We start from the raw sequence: 20,931 nt of genomic DNA on the forward strand, positions 1-20,931 counted from the left end.
ACGTTAGTGATCGGACGATGTGATTTAACTTTAACTTTTTTTTTTTTGGTTTCAAACGTACAACTGGAAGGCCTCGTTGAACTTCGCCGTCCAGCAGTTGTTCTTGGATTTAGTGGTGAACTTGCGCTTCTTGTCGGCCATGAAGGGGCCGACCATGCAGACGTCGACGAACGGCCGGAACATCCCCGACGTCTGCCACTTCATGTCGTTCACCGCGATCACTGGATGGAGGGACGACAGAGGAGAGGCAGAGCAGACGAAGGGAAAAAGAGAAAAGAGATTTTTCAAATCAAGTCAAATCAAACTTTATTGTCAAACGTGCAACTGTGATGCAGACAGAATAATATGGCGTTCCTCTTGGAGACCTGTGCAAAGATAAATAAGTAAAGTAATGTGAGAAGTCAGGTTGCAGGTTCAGGTCTGTGAACATTTTTTTTTCCTCAGGTCAACTCTCTCCTGAACAAACCCTCCCAGACCCACACCCTCCCCTAAGACACTTAAGACCTGAGACCATTTCTGCATGAACCATCCACGGCAACAGTCATTTCTTGTCTGTAATTATTCTGGTCATTGCATCACATGTATATTTCCAGTTTTTTATCTTTCTAGATTGTATATATTGTTTTCTGTCCTTTCTTGCTACCTTTTATTTAACGTTATGTGGCGCTGATACACCAGGTAAAATCCCTGTGTACATGGTACATTTGGCCATTAAAGAGATTCTGATGCTGAGGTTTTCTGCTTCTGATGCTCTGGTACCGTTTTCCTGATGCAACAGGTTGGAAAGGAGGCAGTGAGAGTCGGATCACTCTCTCTGCGTGGCTTTCTTGCCTCCACAGGTACACGCTGAACACTCTCCACCACCTCTCTGTAGGAGGTTATGAGGACGCTTCAGTTTTCAGTTTCCAAGGGGACGGTGTGACCACCATCAGGCATATTACAGTGTGTTCGTTGCTTCTTTAACAGAAGACTTTAATCTGATTCAGGTCTTTTTTTTTTTTATTCAGTGTGCAACCATGGAAACATTTAGAAAATAAATGTTTGTTTGGGCCTTTCTGTGTGTGGTCTGCACGCTCTCTCTGTGTCTGCTCGTTAGGTTCACTGGTGATTCTAAATTGGCTGTAGGTGTAAGTGTTAATGGTCGTCTGTCTCTCTGTGTTAGTCCTGAGATAAACAGGCGACCCAGTGACAGATGTGATAGGTTCCAGTCCCCCGGTGACCCTCCAGAGGACAAGCGGTTACAGAAAATGAATAAATGAATGTTTGTTTGGCTACACTGAGGTCACGTCTCGATCATTTAAGAAAGTAGTTCACAGTGAGAAAGGTTAACGGTCTAAAATCAGCTGTTCATGACCATAAGTCATATGTTTTTTTTTAACCCACCTCTGACGTTGACCTTGCGCTCTTTCCCGAGCAGCATGTCGATCTGCAGCATGGCCTCTCCGATCGGCTTCTCTATCCCCGAACCTGTATCACACATTATTGCACATTAACCACATCTTTAAGCTTAACTTGATTTCTTATCTCCGTGCCACTCGGTGCTGCCTCAGTGACCCACTTTCCTATTTTCCACTTCTGCTTTAGGTCTGTTAAAAATCCATTTTATTCCTTTAGAAGCTGGAGATAACCAGTGATGATTTTCTCATTTACAGCACAAGCCACACTTTAAATAATCCGTTTACTATGTACCAAATATTGCAGTAGTTTAGTAACATTAGGTAGCTACCGCCTGTTATTAATGCATCTGTAGTTTGTATCACCTAATTTATCATCTACATTAAATCCACCTGTATAATATGTTCATATACCAACGTGCACCATATCATTTAAATACCACATATATTTATGCTACACTTCTGGTTAGATGTTAAAGTGCATTTCATTGCTCTCTACCTGTATATGTACAATACAGTTGAATCTAATCTAATATAAAAGAGGAAAAGATTACAGCTGATAACTAAGGAAATATGCAACACTGAGTGATGACCGTTATTTGAGAGTGTAGCGGACTTACCCCTATCAGGCCTTATCTTCTCGTTGCCCGTGATTCTGATGCCCATGCCGTCGTGCACTGTGAAGACAGGTAAAATATATATTTTTTTATACTTTAATTTGAGGAAATCCCACCATGAAAAGCCTGCAGTGTGTGTGCGACTGTGAGCACCTTGGGAGTGTTGTGTGGTGACGAAGGTCTTGATGAGAGCGTCTGTGCTCTGGGAGTAGAGGGAGAGGGCGTAACGCAGAGAAGCCAGCTCGGGGCTTTTCTCCACAAAGGCCTTCTTCAGCCCGTTTCCTCCGGCGTGGAAGTATTGCTGAAAGAAAAGAAAGTGAAAGGAGGATTTGTTTTTTTTTTCTTAAATGTATAAATGAAAGTTTTTTTAAGGTGTCGGTTTAAATCTGATGTCAGCATCTAAAAGCTACATTGAAAAGAGGATTTAGCGTGTGGGAAATTCTCAGTGCATTACTTCACACACTTTATAATGTCCCAAAAAAAGTCTTCATATCTTTCCACCTACCTTGATGGTCTCCAGACCTGCGTCGATTATTACGCACTGTTTGGGCGTCAGGGTTTTAGCCTCTCCTCCTCCTCCTCCCTGCAAAACATTTACAACATATGACGACTTTTTTAGGAAGAGAAACTACAAAAATCACAAAATCCAGACGGCGGTTACAAACTACAGCGACTGAACTATTGCACAGTTATATCACAAGCTGACAAAAAAACAACTTCTTTGTCTCTGCAGCTAATTTTACAGCCTTTTATGTTTGTCTTTAAAGCAGTTCGTCCACTTTAAAAAACACTTTCATGAATGTTGGGCCGTAGTCAAGTTTTACTGAGTCCCTTCAGAAACATTACAGCGACTTTCATGTAGAATCTGCATGTGTTACCTTGAGATTAGAGAGCCCCTTCGCTGCTGTGAGGAGTTGAGCTCCCTGCAAAGAGAGAGTTTGGAATAATTCAACATAATCACACACAAAGAAATTAAACTGGGACAAACTTTATGTATATTTGAAATCATTCAAACGTTTTTTTTTTGTTTGTTTTTTTGCAAAAAAAAAAGAATGTCAGGGCCAAACGTTTCCCAGTAGAACACTGAATCGTCATAAGATGGTTAAATGTAATTTACTTCTCCCGTCGGTGGTCATAATGTTGTGGCTGATCGGCGTACACTGCATGTGCTGAATGTGTTTAAAGATTAACTGTTTCCTTCTGTTATATCAACCTGCAGACACTTTGCTGAGATGCGCCATCTGTGTAAACACTTCATTCTGTCTGCATTATGTATTTCTAAGGTGCAGACGCAGTTTTGGAAGAGACGCAACGTAACTGAATATATGGAAATTTAGTTAAATTTGTCTCCTACGGGGAAGGATTTCCAAACCTAATTCTGAGCTAAATAAACAAAAGACGAAAAAATAAATCAATACAAAACAGACAAGGTTGAATAAAATGTCATTAAATCTCCTTGGCTGTCCTCTCATTACACTCATCAGTATGTAGAGCTGGACCTGTGACGACCACTGAGACATTTATCAGAAGAAAAGAAATCAGGAGTAAGGGTTGGATTACTCATCACGCCACCGCTCCTCAATGTCATATGACTTGTGCTCTCGTTCTCTTACGGTTTGGAGGCCGGTTTAAGACCTCGTGTTTGACCTTGCGTTTTTGCAGTAAGCTACGAGGCTTTTTGTTCTTTTTTTTCCTGACGGGGAAGAAGCCTGCGTGGAATGAAAAGGACGATGACGCCAGAGTAAATCAGGGGAGCGCTCCTCCGCTCTCGTGCTCACCAGGCTGTCGTTGCTCTGAGGCAGGACTATGGTCTTCTCCAGGCTGCTCAGGACAATCTTCCACAAATCCTTCAAGATCCTCTTCAGCACTGTCTTCTCACAGACGTCAGCGAAGATACTGAGACTGGATTGAACGAACACACGAGTGGTTTAGTTCAAAAACTCAAGAAACATGGGCACAAAGAGTTAGATCTGATCGTTTTATTCATCAGCGTTTAGAGATCCACACCACTGACTGTGTGTGGGTGCCGTGTCTAAACCTACTTTCCATCCAGGAACTCCATGAGGGGCCTCAGCATGGCGTCAGCGTCCGCCTCAGCGGTGTTGCGGTTGGGGGGGCCTTTCATCTGGTAGAGGATCTCCGCCATCTGACGCATGCAGCCGGTGATACGAGTCTGGAAGCTGGAGGGAGCAGAAGACGAAGGCAAACGTGAGCGTAAAATAACTTCTGACTGAAGGGCTCGTTTCTTGGTTTATATATACGAGTGTGTGTGAAAATACAGGAAGCACATAGGTCTATTTTTATGAGGACGGATTTCAGCTTTAGACTTTAGGAGGTGGAGGCATTATGGTTAATGCTCCTATAGTGCATGTTGGCTCTACAGTCACGATAAAACACTTCACATTCGCTCACACAAGCAAAAACATTGGTGTAGTTTGTGGAAAAAACGCTCTCATGTATAGTCATATATAGGCCCCTATTGTGGCCAGGTTTGTTAAGGGTATTTAGTTATAAAGGTCAAACATTTGGTTAAAGTTAGTTACTCACACTGTAAAATATTACATCACCTTGAAGTTACGTTTTTCTTCTCTTTAACTCCAACAGTCACGACAAGTTTTTGATACTGAACTCAAAAAGTTTTCTTAACTTAAGATGAGACAGAGCAGGCAAATATACAGCTTTCTCACCCACTGATCAATTTTGCGATTTTTTGCTTCATTAACATGTCTTCTGTCCAACTAGTTCATTTCACTACACTTTGTCTATGCTGTGCCTCTAATTTACTCCTAAATTCAGTTTTAGAAGCCGTCTCGTAGCATGAGCTACTGTTGTGAAGCTCATTTCCTCCTGCAGAAGTCTGTCAGGTGCATATATTTTCATATTTATTATGTATCGGCAACCAATCGTGGAGGCAGAAAGGCCGGTCGGAAGCTAAACTCTCATTGGTTGGTGTCGATTTCTGACAATGTGATTTGTTCAAAAGTGTCACTTGACCGTGATGTTCTGCCGGTCTGTGATTGGAGTCTTCTCCAAGAAGAAAGTTACAGCTCAAATTAGCAAGAAAAGACGCATGACGGAGGAGAGAGGGGACGTCAGACTCATCTGACTTCATCCGGCCGGTGGAAGTGATCAGCAGTGGATCATCATTCATGTTTCACACTTGGAATGAACTTACTGAAAATTTAATGTGATACTTTGATGATATATATGTTGATATGATTATACAATATGTTCTGAAGGATTACAGTAGATCTGGTTTTGGTACATAGTGTTTTCCAATAAAAAATATCATTAATAAATCATTCAGAGCCAGATTTATAGAACATTTTACTCTTGTAAAACTCTTGTCAGTATTTTGTGATTTATGGAGTGATAAAGAGAGAAATCCCTTTAATGTGTTAACAAAATGAGACAAGAACCTCACTTTAGTCATTATTCAGATTTCTATTATGGAAATGTATGCAAATTAGCGCATATTTAAGTAGATTTTCATTTAATATTTAAACACAAATTGACAGAAAACTTGTAATCCAAAAAAATATTGCATTTATGTAAGTAATAAACTGGACAATTTAGTGGACTATTAGTGACAAAAATTACCCTATTTCCCTGTAATGTCTAGTGCCATTGCCTTGACTTCTTGTGAGTTTTGTCTTTGTGGTTAATATTCATGTAACTCATGTCTTTAAGTGAGTTAGAAACAATGATGATGATTTGAATATAGAAGCATGATTTTCTCATTTTTTAAATAGACAGAACTATTACTATAAAACAGCAATACCTTTAAAACAAGGCTCTACAACGGTATTACAACATCAAGAGAATTACTGGCACCATAATCACAGTGGATGGGTGGGTTTTAGAACGGTTTCCCTTCCAGGAATGAGTCACAAAGTGGCTGCTTTTAGTGGATTTCCTCCTCTCTAAAAGGCTTAAATAAAATAAATGGTAGGTTTCTGGCAAGATGTGAGTTGAATCTGTCTGAAGTGTACATGAACTTTGAAACTTGCCAAAAAATTTGAGTAGAAACAAAAATTAATTTAGCTAAATTGATCTTAACTCGTGAGGAACTGTGAGTTAATTTGACAAGATAAAATGAGTTTTAGCTTTTTAAGTTTACGTGCTTTTTTTTTTTTTTTAAACAGCAGGTGAACTTTTGTTTCTAAGTTTTACTGACTTGTCCTGACAAAGACAGAAGTGCACACAGTGTGTGTGAGTGTGTTACCTCTTGGCAAACATGGTGCTGAAGTTGTCCAGGACGGTGCTCAGCTTCACCTGCAGCTCGTTGAGGATGTCAGCCGCCTCTGTATCCAGCTACAGCGCACACATGAAATGAACAAGAGGGAAGAGGTGAGAACAGCTATCTATAGGCTTTTACAACAAGATACAACCTGCACTAGAATAACAAAAAAAAATAAATAAATAAACACACAAAAAAAATCAGATACAGTGCACCCAGTTAACCCAGTAAATTCTTCCTTGTTTTTATGTGTTGATCCCTCGTTTTCAAAGAAAATGTCGCCTTTTCAGACTGAAACTTAGAAACAGATATTTCCTAAAGTCTACCACAAAATACCTCAGTTAACACAAGTTAATTTAAAAACTTTTAAATGAGAAATAAAGAAAGACTACCTACATTAAAACTGTTAAAAAAAAGGGAAATTATTATTATATCCTGAAGTAATATCTGATATTTGACAACGAAGGTTAGAAAATGAAAAGATATTTTAGACAAACAGTGAATAAAAGTCTAAAGTAATTTTTATAATTTTATTACACAGACTTCAGCCTTTTTTTATTTTTAATTAAACTTCCTCGGTTAAGGCCTCTATGCCTTTGAAAGGGACACTGAGGTTGTTTCTTCTTCCAAATGACTCTTCATAGAGGTGCAGCTCCTGCATGTTTATTTGAAAGAGGCCACTTTTTATGTGCAGAGCTGACTTGTGTTGTTGACAACACAAAGATGGAACACTGGATGGACACAGCTGCACGCACTGAATTTTTGGGAGGTTGCACTTAATGTAATGAGTTGTCACTATTTACGGTCCCGCACCAGGGAATACAAGCACGGCGCAATCTGCAAAGTTGTATTTACAACGAGAATAAATAACTAAAACCAAGGTGGCCATCTATTTTTGCTTTTTCGACCAGGGAGCTGTATATATTTCCAGCAAACTTTAAGCAACACAATCTATACAAACACCTCCTCAGTTTCCCCTGAATGCATTTTCTGATGTTTTAGAACATCATTGGCGACAGTTTGCAGCAGAATAATTATGAATGAGGTTGTACCTCACGAGGCAAATGTTGTACAGGACACATGCATTGAATCTGTTACAGGAAATGTGTTAATAAGATGACGAACACGTTTATTTCTCAGATTATGACTCAGTGATGCACACACACAGTGACTTGTGTGTGATGACACGGCTGAATGATGAAAGGTAAACAGGAAATAGACGCCGACTAAAATGCAAATTGCAAACACGGTGACTGAACACGATTTAGGCTGAGAAATAAAAGAAGGCCGACTCGTTTATGCCTCTTCAAACTCATTCAGCAGCATGTGAAAAGAGCGCTAAGGAGCTAGCTGAGGAGAGAACGACACTTCCTGGAGCTCAAGCAGAAACTAGATAAATGCACGACGAGAGGCTGCAGCGAGAGTCTTCTCCTTTAACAGTTCCCTTGAGTAAACTTGACTACGTCTGAGTAGAAAGCTGAAAGTGGTAAACATAATACGATGATCAAAGGAGGAGGAAGGTGCTGAGGATGTGCTCTGATATCAGCTGCTCTTATACACTTTAGAATGTTAAAGGATATTAAATGGTATTTCTATTTCTATGTTGTATTTCAGGGAGGTCTGCATCTGGATGAGCGACACGGATGATGTAGCAGACCAGTCTTGTTGTGTCTATAGTTTAACACAGCAGACAAATATAACTGAAAGTAATTGAGAGTTCTCTGGAGATGTGTGGAGACGATCTCTGAGGTTTGAATAACTATTGCACTTCCCCAGGATCGCAAGCATTTAGAGTTTTGTTATTGCATCAGAAACAGGTGATTTTAGAGGATTATAACATCAAATGTTTATATTCCCTGTCATTTAAGTCTCTCTAATTGACTTACAGGTTTCTTCAAGGTTTGACATGATTTGATTAACCTCCTAAGACACAAGCTTTAGTTTGCGTTGCATTTTTACTTTTTCCAAGGTATTTGACATCAGTAGGACCTAAGAAGTGTAAAAACTAAGCATGAAAAAATGTCCTCATATGTGGACACTGGGATTATTTCATTATTTATATTATAATAAAGTCACCAATGTGTGACAAAATATAAAACTGTTTATTTTAATACCTGAACTTAACTAAGCAAAACCAGTATTATGGACTATGATGTCCCAACATCCTCAAATAAGGACTTGCTAATTAGTGACGGTGAAGTGTCGTTGCTATTGATAAAATTTGTTAAATTTGCGGGTCACATCAAACTAGAAACGTTAACAAGCATAAATAATCATGTTTTCCACCACTAGATGTCAGACTAATGTGTCCACTAACGAGGACAAGGGGTTTAAATGAGGCAGAAGATGCTGCAATAAAACCTAAAACTTAACGTCTCCTTGATATCTTGCCTTGCTTATTACTGTAAAAGCAAAGTGATTCTAAAAGTAAATTAAATTTGAAAATTAAGCATCAACCCAGAAAGTTGGAAAAAAGATGAAATAAAGTGCTTGTGACCATTGGAAATGGTTTTAAATGACAAGATCCCATTTTTAAGTGCATATCTGTAAACCGTCCCCTCAGAGTTTTCCATAAGTCTTTTATTTATTAACATGAGTCTGCACAGATCTCAGAGAGAAACAGAATTTCATTCAGACTGCATTACACCTTTATGTATGTCAAAATTAAACTAAATATTTCATTTGATGGGTTGGATTAAAACGCAAGACAAATAAAAATAAAATTGTGACCTGTGACCAGTTGAGCAAAATGTAATAATGAAATATTTGGTTTTAAAAAAGGAAAAGGCACACTGTATACTATACATAACACATCTAGGCACTCTGGCAGGTAAAGGCATAAAGGTTAATATTGTATTGCCTTTAAAGAGAGAAGCTAGAAACATTTAGCCACAATCTCGTCGTTTAAAGTGCAGCCGTGCAGCCTACAGATAAAACTGGCCTTGAGAAGCCTGTGAACAGGCCTTCAATAAACCTTTACAGTACATTTCAAGCTCATCAGTATTCCAGATCTCGAGTGTATACCGCATGTTTCACCAGTTAAGTGGCTAGACGACGGCATGATAAGGAGTTCCAAAGAGCCTCTGTAGAAAGTGTGCCATCGATAACTGCGAGGCTGTGTTATTAGAGTAGAAGAGACTGGGCAAACTGCCATAACATTTAATTGGACTAAAGGAGGGCTGTGACTTTCAAGCGACACCGTGTAAGGTTCTTGCATTGTAATTGAGAAATGCTGGAAATGTGATGTTGGTCTGAATCCAAAAAAAAAAAAAAAAAAAAAAAAATGAAATGCACTGCCGTGTTTATGTGAACTTCAAGTGGCGATCACAGTAAAACATCTTTATGGGTATTTGAGGGTGATATTGAGGTATCCTTGAGAACAACAGGACCTTTCGACATAAGACAGGATCATGAATCAACGCATGTCGTCATGTCTAAAAGCTGGAATAGCAGTAATGCACCCAATGTTTTATGAATATTTGAGATTTAAACCACATGTAACCCATTTCTATTTGAAACCAGGCTCCGCCACCTATCAGGGTGAGGGTGTCTGGTCTGGTCTAGGTGGGTACCACATCCACTTGATTGAATGCCATCCCATCTTTGTCAAAACAAAGTCAATGTTATTTACTTCTCCTGATTGATATACATTCAATAGAGAATACAGTATTTTTTTTGCATGATGCTATATTAGGAATCACATATTTCAAAAAACATGTGATTCAACTCTTCCCCAACACATCCTCTGTCTATAGAAACATGAATGCACAGCTTTTTATAAGTTTACATTTTCTCTAAACTAACGCTCCGTCTTGCACAAAACTGTGTTAATTAAAAATTCCGAGCTACTCTAGTTCACTTGCAGTGCAAGTCTTCAGGACTTTGCAAAGACAAAGACCCAGGAAGCAGAGCATGCACATACACACTGTCCTCACGAGAATCACAGCCTGAAAATTAGGTGTCCTTTACAGTTAATAAGCGTTTCTCCAACTCTCTTATCTTTCTCTACCACCCCTGTAGACTGTACCTTCTTCGTGGCAGCAGTGGCTTCAGTCTTCCAGGAAAGACAGGAAGAAAAAAACAAGAAAAGACACAAAAAGTAAAAAGAAAAATCACACAACAACAACAAACGTAAACACCGCACACTAGACCGGGCCCTGCGTTACATGGCGTACGGCAGGTATAAAGTAGTTATTTTTGGGTGGGGTTTCCGTGATGTTGTTTGGTGGATTGGGTCCAAGATGAGTGGGTGATTTTAATAAAAGCTTTTTAGTTTATTGCCTCTGGACGTGCTGCGAGACTAAAGGGAGAACTGACATCACCAGTAAAAAGTCTAGTGTTTCACTGTCTTTTCTTGTTTGCTGCTTATTTATAGGCTCATGGCCGGTGATATGGAACAAACACACACACACACGAGAAGAAGCTGCTACTATGTGGACACGATTATTCTCACGTGAAACAGTAAAATAAAATGCACACGAAGTCAAGTGCAGTTTACACTGAAAAAATCCATCTAAGAAAATGTAATTTTAACATAATTAAGCCTCCGATATGAAGACCCCCACAACACACAATCTGCTTGTTGTATTTACTCTGCTGCAGCTGTAGCCCCGATAAAATAAATTCTGGGTAAATCCCACCAGTAAAAGAAGAAACTGGGAAAAGAGGGAGACTGGACTTTAAGAAGTAAGAATTAAGTTGATGTTAATGATATAGATGGTTAATTAATGAGGTCTTTCAGGTTTTATGTTGTTGTAGAAATGAGTAAGTAAAATAACTGGAGACTCTTCATGTAATTTAGAATTAACAATAGCAAGTGGCTTCAATAGACTTTTTCTGTTAAACAAGTGTTAGCAAGTTGTTTTAAAATACTTGATTCAAGCTAACATTTACAAATGACTGTAATTTAAAGTAAGCAGAGATGTGGTTTTTCCTCTACATAACGTTAGCTTACGGAGCTAACACCGGTTAGCCGCAAGCTAACACAGACTAGCCGTTAGCTAACACCGTTAGCAAAGGGTTTTTAGCTGTAAGTTGACCAGGCACTGATACTTAAAAAAAGTTTTTGCATCATTTTATCCCGTTGATCATTGTTGGTTCAACATTAATTCTGTAAGTAAAGTCAATATTCTTTTGCAGATGATGTCAACTTACTTTTAAAAGTTGACTTTACTCACAAAGGTATAAGACATACAAATACAATTTGTTTTTTGTACAGAATCCTCTAACAGTGTAATATATAATCACATACCACAAATTTGGGCCTATTGCATAGTTTTGTTGTGGAAGTGGAGTTGGTCTGGGCACTTTTTGGTATTTTTACAAGAAAACTTTTAGTATAATTTTAATTAATTTTGTTTTGGCTTTTTAAAATGAAAAACCTGGTATTTATTTTTTATTTGGAGTCTAAAACCAAACTTGATACTGAAAAGTAAATTGGCAAAATATATGCAGCTACAAATAACATTAAAAAAAGAACAATAAAATCCAAAGAGAGGCTTTAAAAACATATTCTTCTAATCCACTGGGCCAGCTGTCTTTGAATTAGCACATGCAGAACTGGGATAAACGGAAGACAGGGATATCTACTGTATCATGGCTAACGGTCTGAATTCGGGAAGAGGCGCAGCGGAGGAAAAAGGGGGAGCTAGTTATCTAAGAAAACCAACCTTGTTCACTTCCTCCTTTGTCTGGTAACAACAAAGAAAATGAAACATCAGTCAATTAAAGCCACATTTTTCTGTTTCATATATTTCTTTCATGAACATTCAGGGAACATTTAGTTGAGAAAGAGTCCAATTGATCTCTAAACAAACAGCAGCCTAAGACTAAAAGATGGTGTTTAAAGAAGAAAGTAGATTTATTTAAAATTGGATTCTGGGAAAGCTCTAAACTAACAGACGAGTGGTGGAATATAAGTTGCCAATCCATCAAAGGTCTAAGAGACACTTTGCCCACTAACATGCATGTCTTTAGACCGTAACGAGAACCTGCAAACTCTAGAAAAATCAGCGAATTTCTTAACCTCTCACATGGAGATTCAGGCTAATATTTGGTGTTCAACATCAAACGTTTGAATTTGTCTGCCTCAATATCCGCGCTATTCTCCAAGACCAGTCTCATATTTCGATTCCTTCACAATAATTTCCTGCAGAAACTGCCTTATGTGACAGAATATTTGCTTAGATTCCACAGTTTTAGAAAATATTGCTCTTTTGCCTGTAGTTAAATTATACTAATAATATACATATTTATAAAAAAGATGGTTTTCTTTAAGTATGTTCTTTCACATCTGGTCTGAATTAAACTGTGCATTAACCAAAATGTGAGGGAGAGTGATATATATATTATATACTTTTATACGGGCTGCCACTAGAGATCAAAAGCTTGATAAATATTGTACTTGTCTGCTCAAGATTTCCAAAGCGAGAGGATTATCATCGATGTTTCAAACACCCACCTCTTTGCTCTTAGTATCCTCCTTTGGGCAAAGACAAGAAAGGAAATATTTATAAAAACAGAGCCAACACCATTAGTATGTCTTCTACTAACCAACTAACAATTGAAAGGGCAGTGTTTACAATTCATGAATGACTAGAATAATTAGGGCCACAAAGATTTAAAAGATCTTGAAAACATATTACAGGGGAACTAATTCATAATGCAGAGGGAGGATGTGAAGGGCAGTGACTACAAGAAAAACCGACCTGCTTCTCTTTGTCTTTCTTCTCCGCCTGCAAGGACACACATTTTTTTTAGTGAGCTAACATGGCAGACACCCGGTGCACACACACACACACACATACACACACATACACACAACAGGATTCACACACTTTTCAAAAGACACGCCTGTTGTAGCACTTTTATTAGGTTCATCTTCTCTGTTAGCCTCTAGCTCCCCCAGGCAATGACTCACATACTAATAAAGCTCGCAGATGAAACGCTGCACACTGTCGTTCACGTCCTGCTCCGAGTCGCTAAAGAGTTAAACGCAGGCCTTGACATTTGGAAGGTACAAGAGGTTTCAGACAGCATTATGCATCAGCACACACAGGATTAAGACCTTCAGATACGGGCTGGATAAACTTCATCATCGTCGTCTTTTTAGCCACTTTGATCATGTCAGAATCATTAATACCAGACATGCAGACAGCTGGGCCCCTCAGGTCTGTAACACTCTTACATGTCTCTGAAGAGTCTGCAGTCAATCTTTCCAAACACCAGATTCTCTCATTAATTTACATGCTCCCTCTGTGCTTCAAGGTGGAACTAGTTGAAAGGAAAACCTGCACAACTTTCTTATCATATTAACTTGACAAATAAATAAATAAATAATAGTTAAACAACTCAACTTCACTGCACATTGGCCTTATGAAGACAAATATTAAATGTTTGGCCACTGCTCATCTTAGCAACTGTTTCTTGTCAGACTGGTTTCAGGAATAGTGTCTGGAGAAACTTACAGGCAGAGTACAAACTTTTGATAGAATATGGGAGCCAGTGTTGAGATACCTGAAGGGTCTGAATGAACAAAATGCTCCATGAGGCCATATCGACCCTATGAAGACAAGCTTACATTGTCTTAAGTTGTGAGATCACCCTTCATGTGCAAAGATCCGTCCTAATGCTAAAGCTAATTATACTGCTGGTATATGCCGCTTTTTTCTCCTCTTTCTGTTTGTTATTATTTGTCCTTGTTGTAAAAACTAAAATTTAAAAGTATTTTAATTCTGCAGTAGGTTGTTTACAGACTAGTGGACTAGTCAGTCAAGGACGCCTCTGAGAAGACAACAAGTGTGTGGAAATATTTCACTAAAGATGAAGTCCATACTACCGTGACATGTCAGTCCTGAAATACAAGAAAATAATGCTGCAATGCATCTGAAAAGACATCCACTCAAAGACTTCAAAGATTTTTTTATTTTGTTTAACCCTGCTACACTATCCCATCTAATAACAGCCCGTAGAGTACTATTAAATGCTACTGATGGTGCTGAATGTCAGCCTGTTTTTATACAGGCTATACATATCTGCAGCTCACAGTATGTAGCTCATAAGCCGTCTGTTATTCAGGTGAAGAATATAGATTTTATTGTTACTTTCTACTGTGTTTTTATTAGTGGCGTCATCGGAGACTAGTCATGTCAACTTGAACTTGTGAACTTGTGCAACCCCTACTCTAGAGCACGTTTGGAGTTATATTTTGACATTGTTATAGAGATCTTTAGTTGTTTGTCTGCTCTTTGCTGCTGAGCAAGTAGTTTACAGTTACAGACCCACGAGTGAAGATTCACGACCATGAGCCAAACATTTCACCTTCTGCTTAAAAGTTACATTTAGATCATTTCTTCTAACAAGCAGGCACATGGAAAGCCTTTTGTACATATCTGACAATAAAATGTTTGTTCATCTGCTTAGCGGTGAATATTTTTAAATAAGGTTTTACCCTTAAGGCCACCATTCACACACAGACACAAACACTAGCGCTCAATCTTCATGCACACAGCTGTGAGTTGCAAACACACCTTTTCCGTGTTGGGCTCAGACTGGAAAAATGTGAAAAATGAAGAAAAATGACGCACACAGTTAATGGTAATGCAAAACAAACAAAAAAAATGTTCATGATCAAGTGTCAGTTTTTCTCACCTTCTCCTTGTCGAGCTTTCGAAGAAAGAAAAGAATAAAAAGAAATGTGTTTAAAAGGAAAAGACAGAAACCGACAGATAGAAACAGAGGGAACAACACGATTGATGAAGATGAACGTGTACAATACACCCGCTCAAACACACACACACACACACACACACTCTTTCACATGGGAACGGCAAAGTAGGATTTAGTCAACCACGTGTGATGATTTCAGTCAGGTCTGACATGTCCGTCAGCAGGAGAGGAGAGGAGAGGTATAAACGATGGAAATGTGGCGATGGATACTGTAAAGAAACCAAACCTTCTCCTGCTCCTCCTCACTGTCATCATAGTCTGAGGATTCATCCTACAAGAGGACACACGGTAAACAGCCACTTTAACTACATCAGTCTGCGTGTTATTACAGCTGGATTATGTCTCAGTCGTGCTCAAACCTTCCTCGTTTCTAACGCAATTTGTTGGTGAACAGAGACACTGAGAGTTAAAAGGCTTCCCTTCATCTTCGTCTTCTCAGATTAACAGCTGGAGTTATGTGACGGTTTTGGTTTTTCATTGGAAGACAGAGACTATGAAAGCACTCGGAAGCTGCCTTTGATTCACATCTGTTAACTACGACAAATGCAACATGCCTCATATCTCCTCCTTTGTTGTGCAGTTAATCAACTTAATGCACAAAAACCAGTGCGGTGTGTTGGCCTGTGAACACGTTTTCTGGTAGATTCATGGATGCATCCTTGAAATTAACTCTGATAGCGAGTTCTGAGAAGTTTCTCTTCAGCGTTAAGATATCAGGATGGGAAAAGGGTCAGCATGTTTCTAGTTTCCCAGCGATAATATCACTGTTAATATCAACTCTGAAGGCACAACTCTCCGGGTTTCTGCTTCAGTTTGCTACTGGTGTAGTGACTGAGTCTCTGGTCATTAATTGGTCAGTAGGATACTAACAAGCCCAAGTCGTGAGTTTCAGGTGAGCCACCGGAAACTTAATCTTCATCATTTACAACTGGTTAAACGTCTTCAAGAAAAAGTCCAAGTGCTCTTTGTTTTTTTTTTTTGTTTTTTTTGCCAGAACACAACCACACACAGCCGAGTCTAGTTCAACAAACACGGCACAACACACACAACAACAAGGCCTGATCTCAAACATGTCAGACCGTCAACTAACCTTTTTCTCCTTCTCTTTGTTGTCAACCTAAGAGTGGACGGGACGAGTCAGGAGAGGGAAACATGGGAAAGTGCAGGGCAGCATTATATATATATATAAAAAAACAAATAATTACAAAAAATAAAAATCTTGTTGCTTTTACCTATGGGAACTATAAAACTTAAACCTTCACCAATGAAATTTATGCTGATTTGAGACAATGCAGATTGAATGTCCAAGCATTTAAACAACCAACCAACAGACCAACAAACTTTTGAGTAAGTTTAGGACAAAATCAACCCAGAGAGAATCTTTTACTAGAAAGATGAAAAAGTTGATTTGTCAGACTTTTTAAAACTCATAATAAACGCAGACGGACAAAAGAAACTGTTTCTTTCCGAGAGCCATCACCCCCCTGAACTAACATACAATGTGCAATACAACTTTAAACTACATTGATTCTTTAGCTGCTGTTGTGTCTTATCCATCTACAAAAACCTTGTGCAAAACATGTTTACACGTTTTCACTTCACCACTGCTGCTACACTTTTCCCACTGCAGTACACGTACTGCAGTTCCGCTGCAGTACAAACAATATATATTTTATTTTATAATATTCCTTTAGTATTAGTATTTTAACTTTAGTTGTAAATCTTGTAAATAGTACCTTCTTTGCACTATTTTGTACATACTTGTGTTGTTTTTGCACTGAAAAGGGCCAATCTCGTACACTTTGCACTGCATTTTTACAATTAAACCACATGAATCAGAAATTATTATTATTTTTTATTTTATCTTAGATTTGCTTGGGTTCTTCAACAGGGTCCTGCAGGTTTGAACAAGTGAGATTTAAGATTTTTTAAAACCTTTTCTAAAACCATTATAGGTTCAATTTAAGACCTACATGGAGTACAAAGAAAATAAATTAAAAAATAGGGGAAATCAGAGACCCAAAGTTGCTTTTAAAATAAGAAAAATGTCATTCAACTGTCAACTCGTCCCCTGGGTGGGCTTCACTAATGAGGAACAGAAACATAATAGGTCGGAGCCAGAGGGGGTCATACTGCAAACAAAGCGGTAATAAATCAACATAAGGATTTAAAACTTGTCTAAATGTAATTTAAGACGTACAGGGAAAAATATGAATATAAATATGCTCGTATTTAAGAGTTTTTAAAGCCTTAAATTATACCACCCAATTTTAGACTTTTTAAGACTCCACAGGAACTCCTTTTTTTTAAGCTAGAGCGTAAACACATCAACAATTGTCTTGAGTGCATTTGCAAAAATGGAAATATTGTCACAAAATTGAGGGAAAATATTTTTGCACAGGTTTCTTCCAGAGGTGTGTTTAGCTCCTGGGACAATCGACTGTGACAAAGGAGCAGCCCCCCACAGCAGCGTGAATATCTTCATGAACATCTGCTAAGACGACCGTTAGCCGAGCCATTAACCAGCTCAGCCCCACTTTATCTTTCCTCACCCTCTGCTCCAAAGTCACGTGACAAACAAAAGCCATTTCAAAAAGTGCCGTTCAGTAGCAACATTTTTTATACACTATTAGATTCAATTATCTGGCAGCCCACTGTCTAGTCTATTAAACACTCACTACAGGAGGGAGTTTGCGTTAGTGCGCGTATTAAGAGCCGTGCAGGGATGTTGTACAGAAGACGGACTATTTGTCAGCTGTGTGTAGGGATGGGGAAACTAAAAGCAGTCTGTCGATAAAACAGATGAGATGTGAGCAGAAGTTTTTCTTAAAGCTGGAAAAATAAGACTGAAAACATATTTCTAACTATAACTGATGGGTTCCTAGCGCGACTTAACCAGCTCACCCACAAATTATTCTGCACTAAAATCAAATCATACGTCTGGGCTTTATGAGGTGATGGACAGAAGATTAATAACAGCACTTATTATTATTATTATTTTACAACAGAATGAGGGTGATTGGTTGTAGCATGTAGAGCTTTTTTTATTTAACTACATAGTTCGAAGCTACTTTTCTTTACATTTAAACTCAATTATGGCTAAATGACCAGAATAATTCACGTCTACCGAGATGAAGACATAAAAGTTTCCCTCTTACCTCAGATCCCTCTGAATCTGAGCAGCCAGACTGGGGTTGAAAATGATGAAACAATAAGGAAACAAGGTCAAATGAGACAGACAAAACCAAATATTAAAAAAAAAGGACATTTAAGGAAATTAGATGAAATGAAAATGTTTGCGGTAGCAGTGGTTTAAAAACCCTCTCTCACCTTGGAGTCCTGTGACTGATAACGATAAAGATCAGACCCCCCCAAAAAAAGCCAAATAAAAGTCAGTTATTTCAAGAGATAAACACAAGGTGAATTAAAAAAAGGTGATTCTTTTTCTTTGCTGATGTGAGGCTATACCCACCATGGCATCCTCATTGTCAGAGACGGCCTGGTATAGATGTTGCATGGAAATAAAAAAACAAAAAAAAAACAAAAACAAAACAAATTATATAAAAGGTTTGAGAAAGAAAAAAAATGACTGTGAGATAATTATGAAAAGAAAAATAACTCTTCAAAGTCTGAGAACACAGCTGCTAGGCAACTGCTGGAGTCTAGAGGCTACCGAGGCTAACTCTAAGGTATAATGTTAACATTTTACTCAGCCATTATTATAAGATTACAAAGAAAACTCTACAAACCTAAATTACAATATAGTCACTTATCATCCACCTCCACCTTTTCTGTAAATACCAGCAGACTTGTTCCGACTCTGAACTCTTAAAACTTCTCATTTCCAAGGACATGAACAAGAGGACGCCATTCATTTGAACTGTTTTTGTAAATGCGGTGAATAGAAAGTATTAGAAAGTAACTTAAACCTCCTGAGACCCAAGCATTTGTTTGGAATGGATATTAATTACTTTAAAATAAGATTTAAGACCTTATTTGGGATTAGACCTAAGAAAAGTATAAAAAAATAAGCACCATCTTTGAACTGGAAGTAGTTTTTGAAATAAATTATGTGGACACAGGGATTATTTCACTGTATATTACAACCGAAAGCACCAATGTGATTCAAAATATAACACTGTTTATTTTAATGTAAAAGCAGAATCGGATACAATGAAACCCCAACGTCCTCAAACGAGTACATGCAAATTTGTTAAATTTTCATGTCATATCAAACCAGAAAAGTGTATTGACCCTTCGCTAATCAGACAAAAGTGTCTCTTTATGAGGACAACTGGACTAAACGAAGCAGGACAAACTGACACAAATCTAAAACGTTAACGTCCCCGTATGAGGACGCCGGGTTTCAGGAGGTTAAGTTCAGGTTAACTTTATGTTATTCGACCCACCTCCTCATCACACTCTTCAGGTTCCTCCTCGTTCTCAAGCTTTTTTGGGGGAAAAAAAAGAGAAAGCAGCACCGTATAGACATGGATTTTATTTTGGGAAAAAAAAATACTGGTTTTGGGAAGAGGAGGAGGAGGAGGAGGAGGAGGAGGAGGAGGAGGAGTTCTAGGTGATCTATTGCTTAGGAGTAAATCGGGATAAGACAAAAATAGACACACAAACACTAGTGGAGGAACACATTTTACAGTTGGCTAAAAGGCTCGGGTTGTTTTTTTATTTATTTGCTTGTTCTGAGGAGCGACAGGAGGAAAAGGAAGGAGGGAAGGGTGATAAAAGAGAAACATACCCTCTCCTCCTCAGCAGTTAACTGCAGAGAGCAAAATACAAACTCACTCTCACATGTTCCTTAATAAATTATGAGTATATACACTCGCTGAAGAAGAAACATCCTGATGCACCTTTTGCACCTTCATCCTCAAAAAACTGTTTTATCTAAAGTTCTTGGCCATAACTCGTCAGAAATATACAAGCAAGCTAACTTTCTACAAAAAAATAGATGAAATACAGGTGCTGGAAGACTTTCCAGGCTTTCCATGTTGCACTTGGAAGGTTAAACTACATCAAACCCATGTGTTCATGTGTAAAGTTTCATCCTTTAACACTCTGAAATCAGCACAAGGAGAATAAAATGTCCTGCCTGCATAAATTGCCAGCTGCATGACCGATGAACCCAGATACATGTGAAACAGTTCTATTACAGTAATTAGGTCACTCCTGGAGGACAGTGAAGTGACCCACATAGGTTCATATACATACTTGAACATGAAGCACCTGGAGGCTCAAACATACAACGGTGCACTGCATGTTCACTTCAGCATTTCTGTCTTTGAAACAGCAGGTTCAAACCACGCTTGAAATAAATATCGACAGCTTCCACACCCTTTTCATGCTTTTGTTGAAGTGATTTTGTCTTCTTTTTAATTTCACAAAAAAGAAAAAAATTCTTTCTGAGTCACGTCTCCTGCTGTGTGCCTCACCATTCACATCGCACAGATTTGAACAAGAGATCCACGTTAAAACACCTTGTGAATGCAGGATTAAAGTTGACATTCTCCAGTCACATACTACAAACACCCAACTCTGGTAAATGGTCTTATATTTATATAGTGCACAACACAACAATGGAGGGAGGAGAGAGGTGACCGAGTTTTTGAGATGTCCTATGTAGCTTCAAAAACACAATACTGAATTTAAACGAACATTTGGAGTTGCAGCACAGCACGACACGGCGTCAGGCTAACTGAGCAAGTCCCTGCACCCCCAACACCCAAACAACAAAAGCTGAACTTTGGTGCAAAACCACTAAGTGGGGAAGAGTTGAAGAAGTTGGTTGGTCAGGCCTATATTGTAGAGGGAATGCTGCCTTTTTTATAACAACATGTGGTGGTGGTGCTTAAGTCTAGAAACCAATACCAGCAGTAACCACTAGGGGGCTTTCTCATTTATGAGTTCAGCAGCTTTTAATGTAACTACTTTGGGCCACGTT

The 20,931-nt window shown here is 38.6% G+C and overlaps 1 protein-coding gene across 4 annotated transcripts in view; it reads right to left on the reverse strand.

The window, feature by feature from the left end:
• Window positions 1-20,931, reverse strand: part of LOC125012073 (protein unc-13 homolog B-like) — a 143,510-nt gene that overhangs the window by 1,958 nt on the left and 120,621 nt on the right. For 3 of the 4 annotated variants that reach the window (XM_047591695.1, XM_047591693.1, XM_047591692.1), the window contains 9 exons: window positions 6,237-6,325; window positions 4,054-4,191; window positions 3,790-3,913; window positions 2,890-2,934; window positions 2,517-2,594; window positions 2,165-2,312; window positions 2,015-2,071; window positions 1,384-1,467; window positions 62-221 (listed from right to left, as the gene is read on the reverse strand). In XM_047591695.1, coding sequence (XP_047447651.1) covers window positions 62-221; window positions 1,384-1,467; window positions 2,015-2,071; window positions 2,165-2,312; window positions 2,517-2,594; window positions 2,890-2,934; window positions 3,790-3,913; window positions 4,054-4,191; window positions 6,237-6,325 — 923 coding nt within the window. Of the gene's footprint in view, window positions 1-61; window positions 222-1,383; window positions 1,468-2,014; window positions 2,072-2,164; window positions 2,313-2,516; window positions 2,595-2,889; window positions 2,935-3,789; window positions 3,914-4,053; window positions 4,192-6,236; window positions 6,326-18,229; window positions 18,478-19,387; window positions 19,427-19,731; window positions 19,753-20,931 lie in introns of those variants that run through there. The other variant, XM_047591694.1, reaches the window with a different exon arrangement.

Source organism: Mugil cephalus, chromosome 8 (assembly GCF_022458985.1).
Source record: "Mugil cephalus isolate CIBA_MC_2020 chromosome 8, CIBA_Mcephalus_1.1, whole genome shotgun sequence".
Lineage (NCBI taxonomy): Eukaryota > Metazoa > Chordata > Actinopteri > Mugiliformes > Mugilidae > Mugil > Mugil cephalus.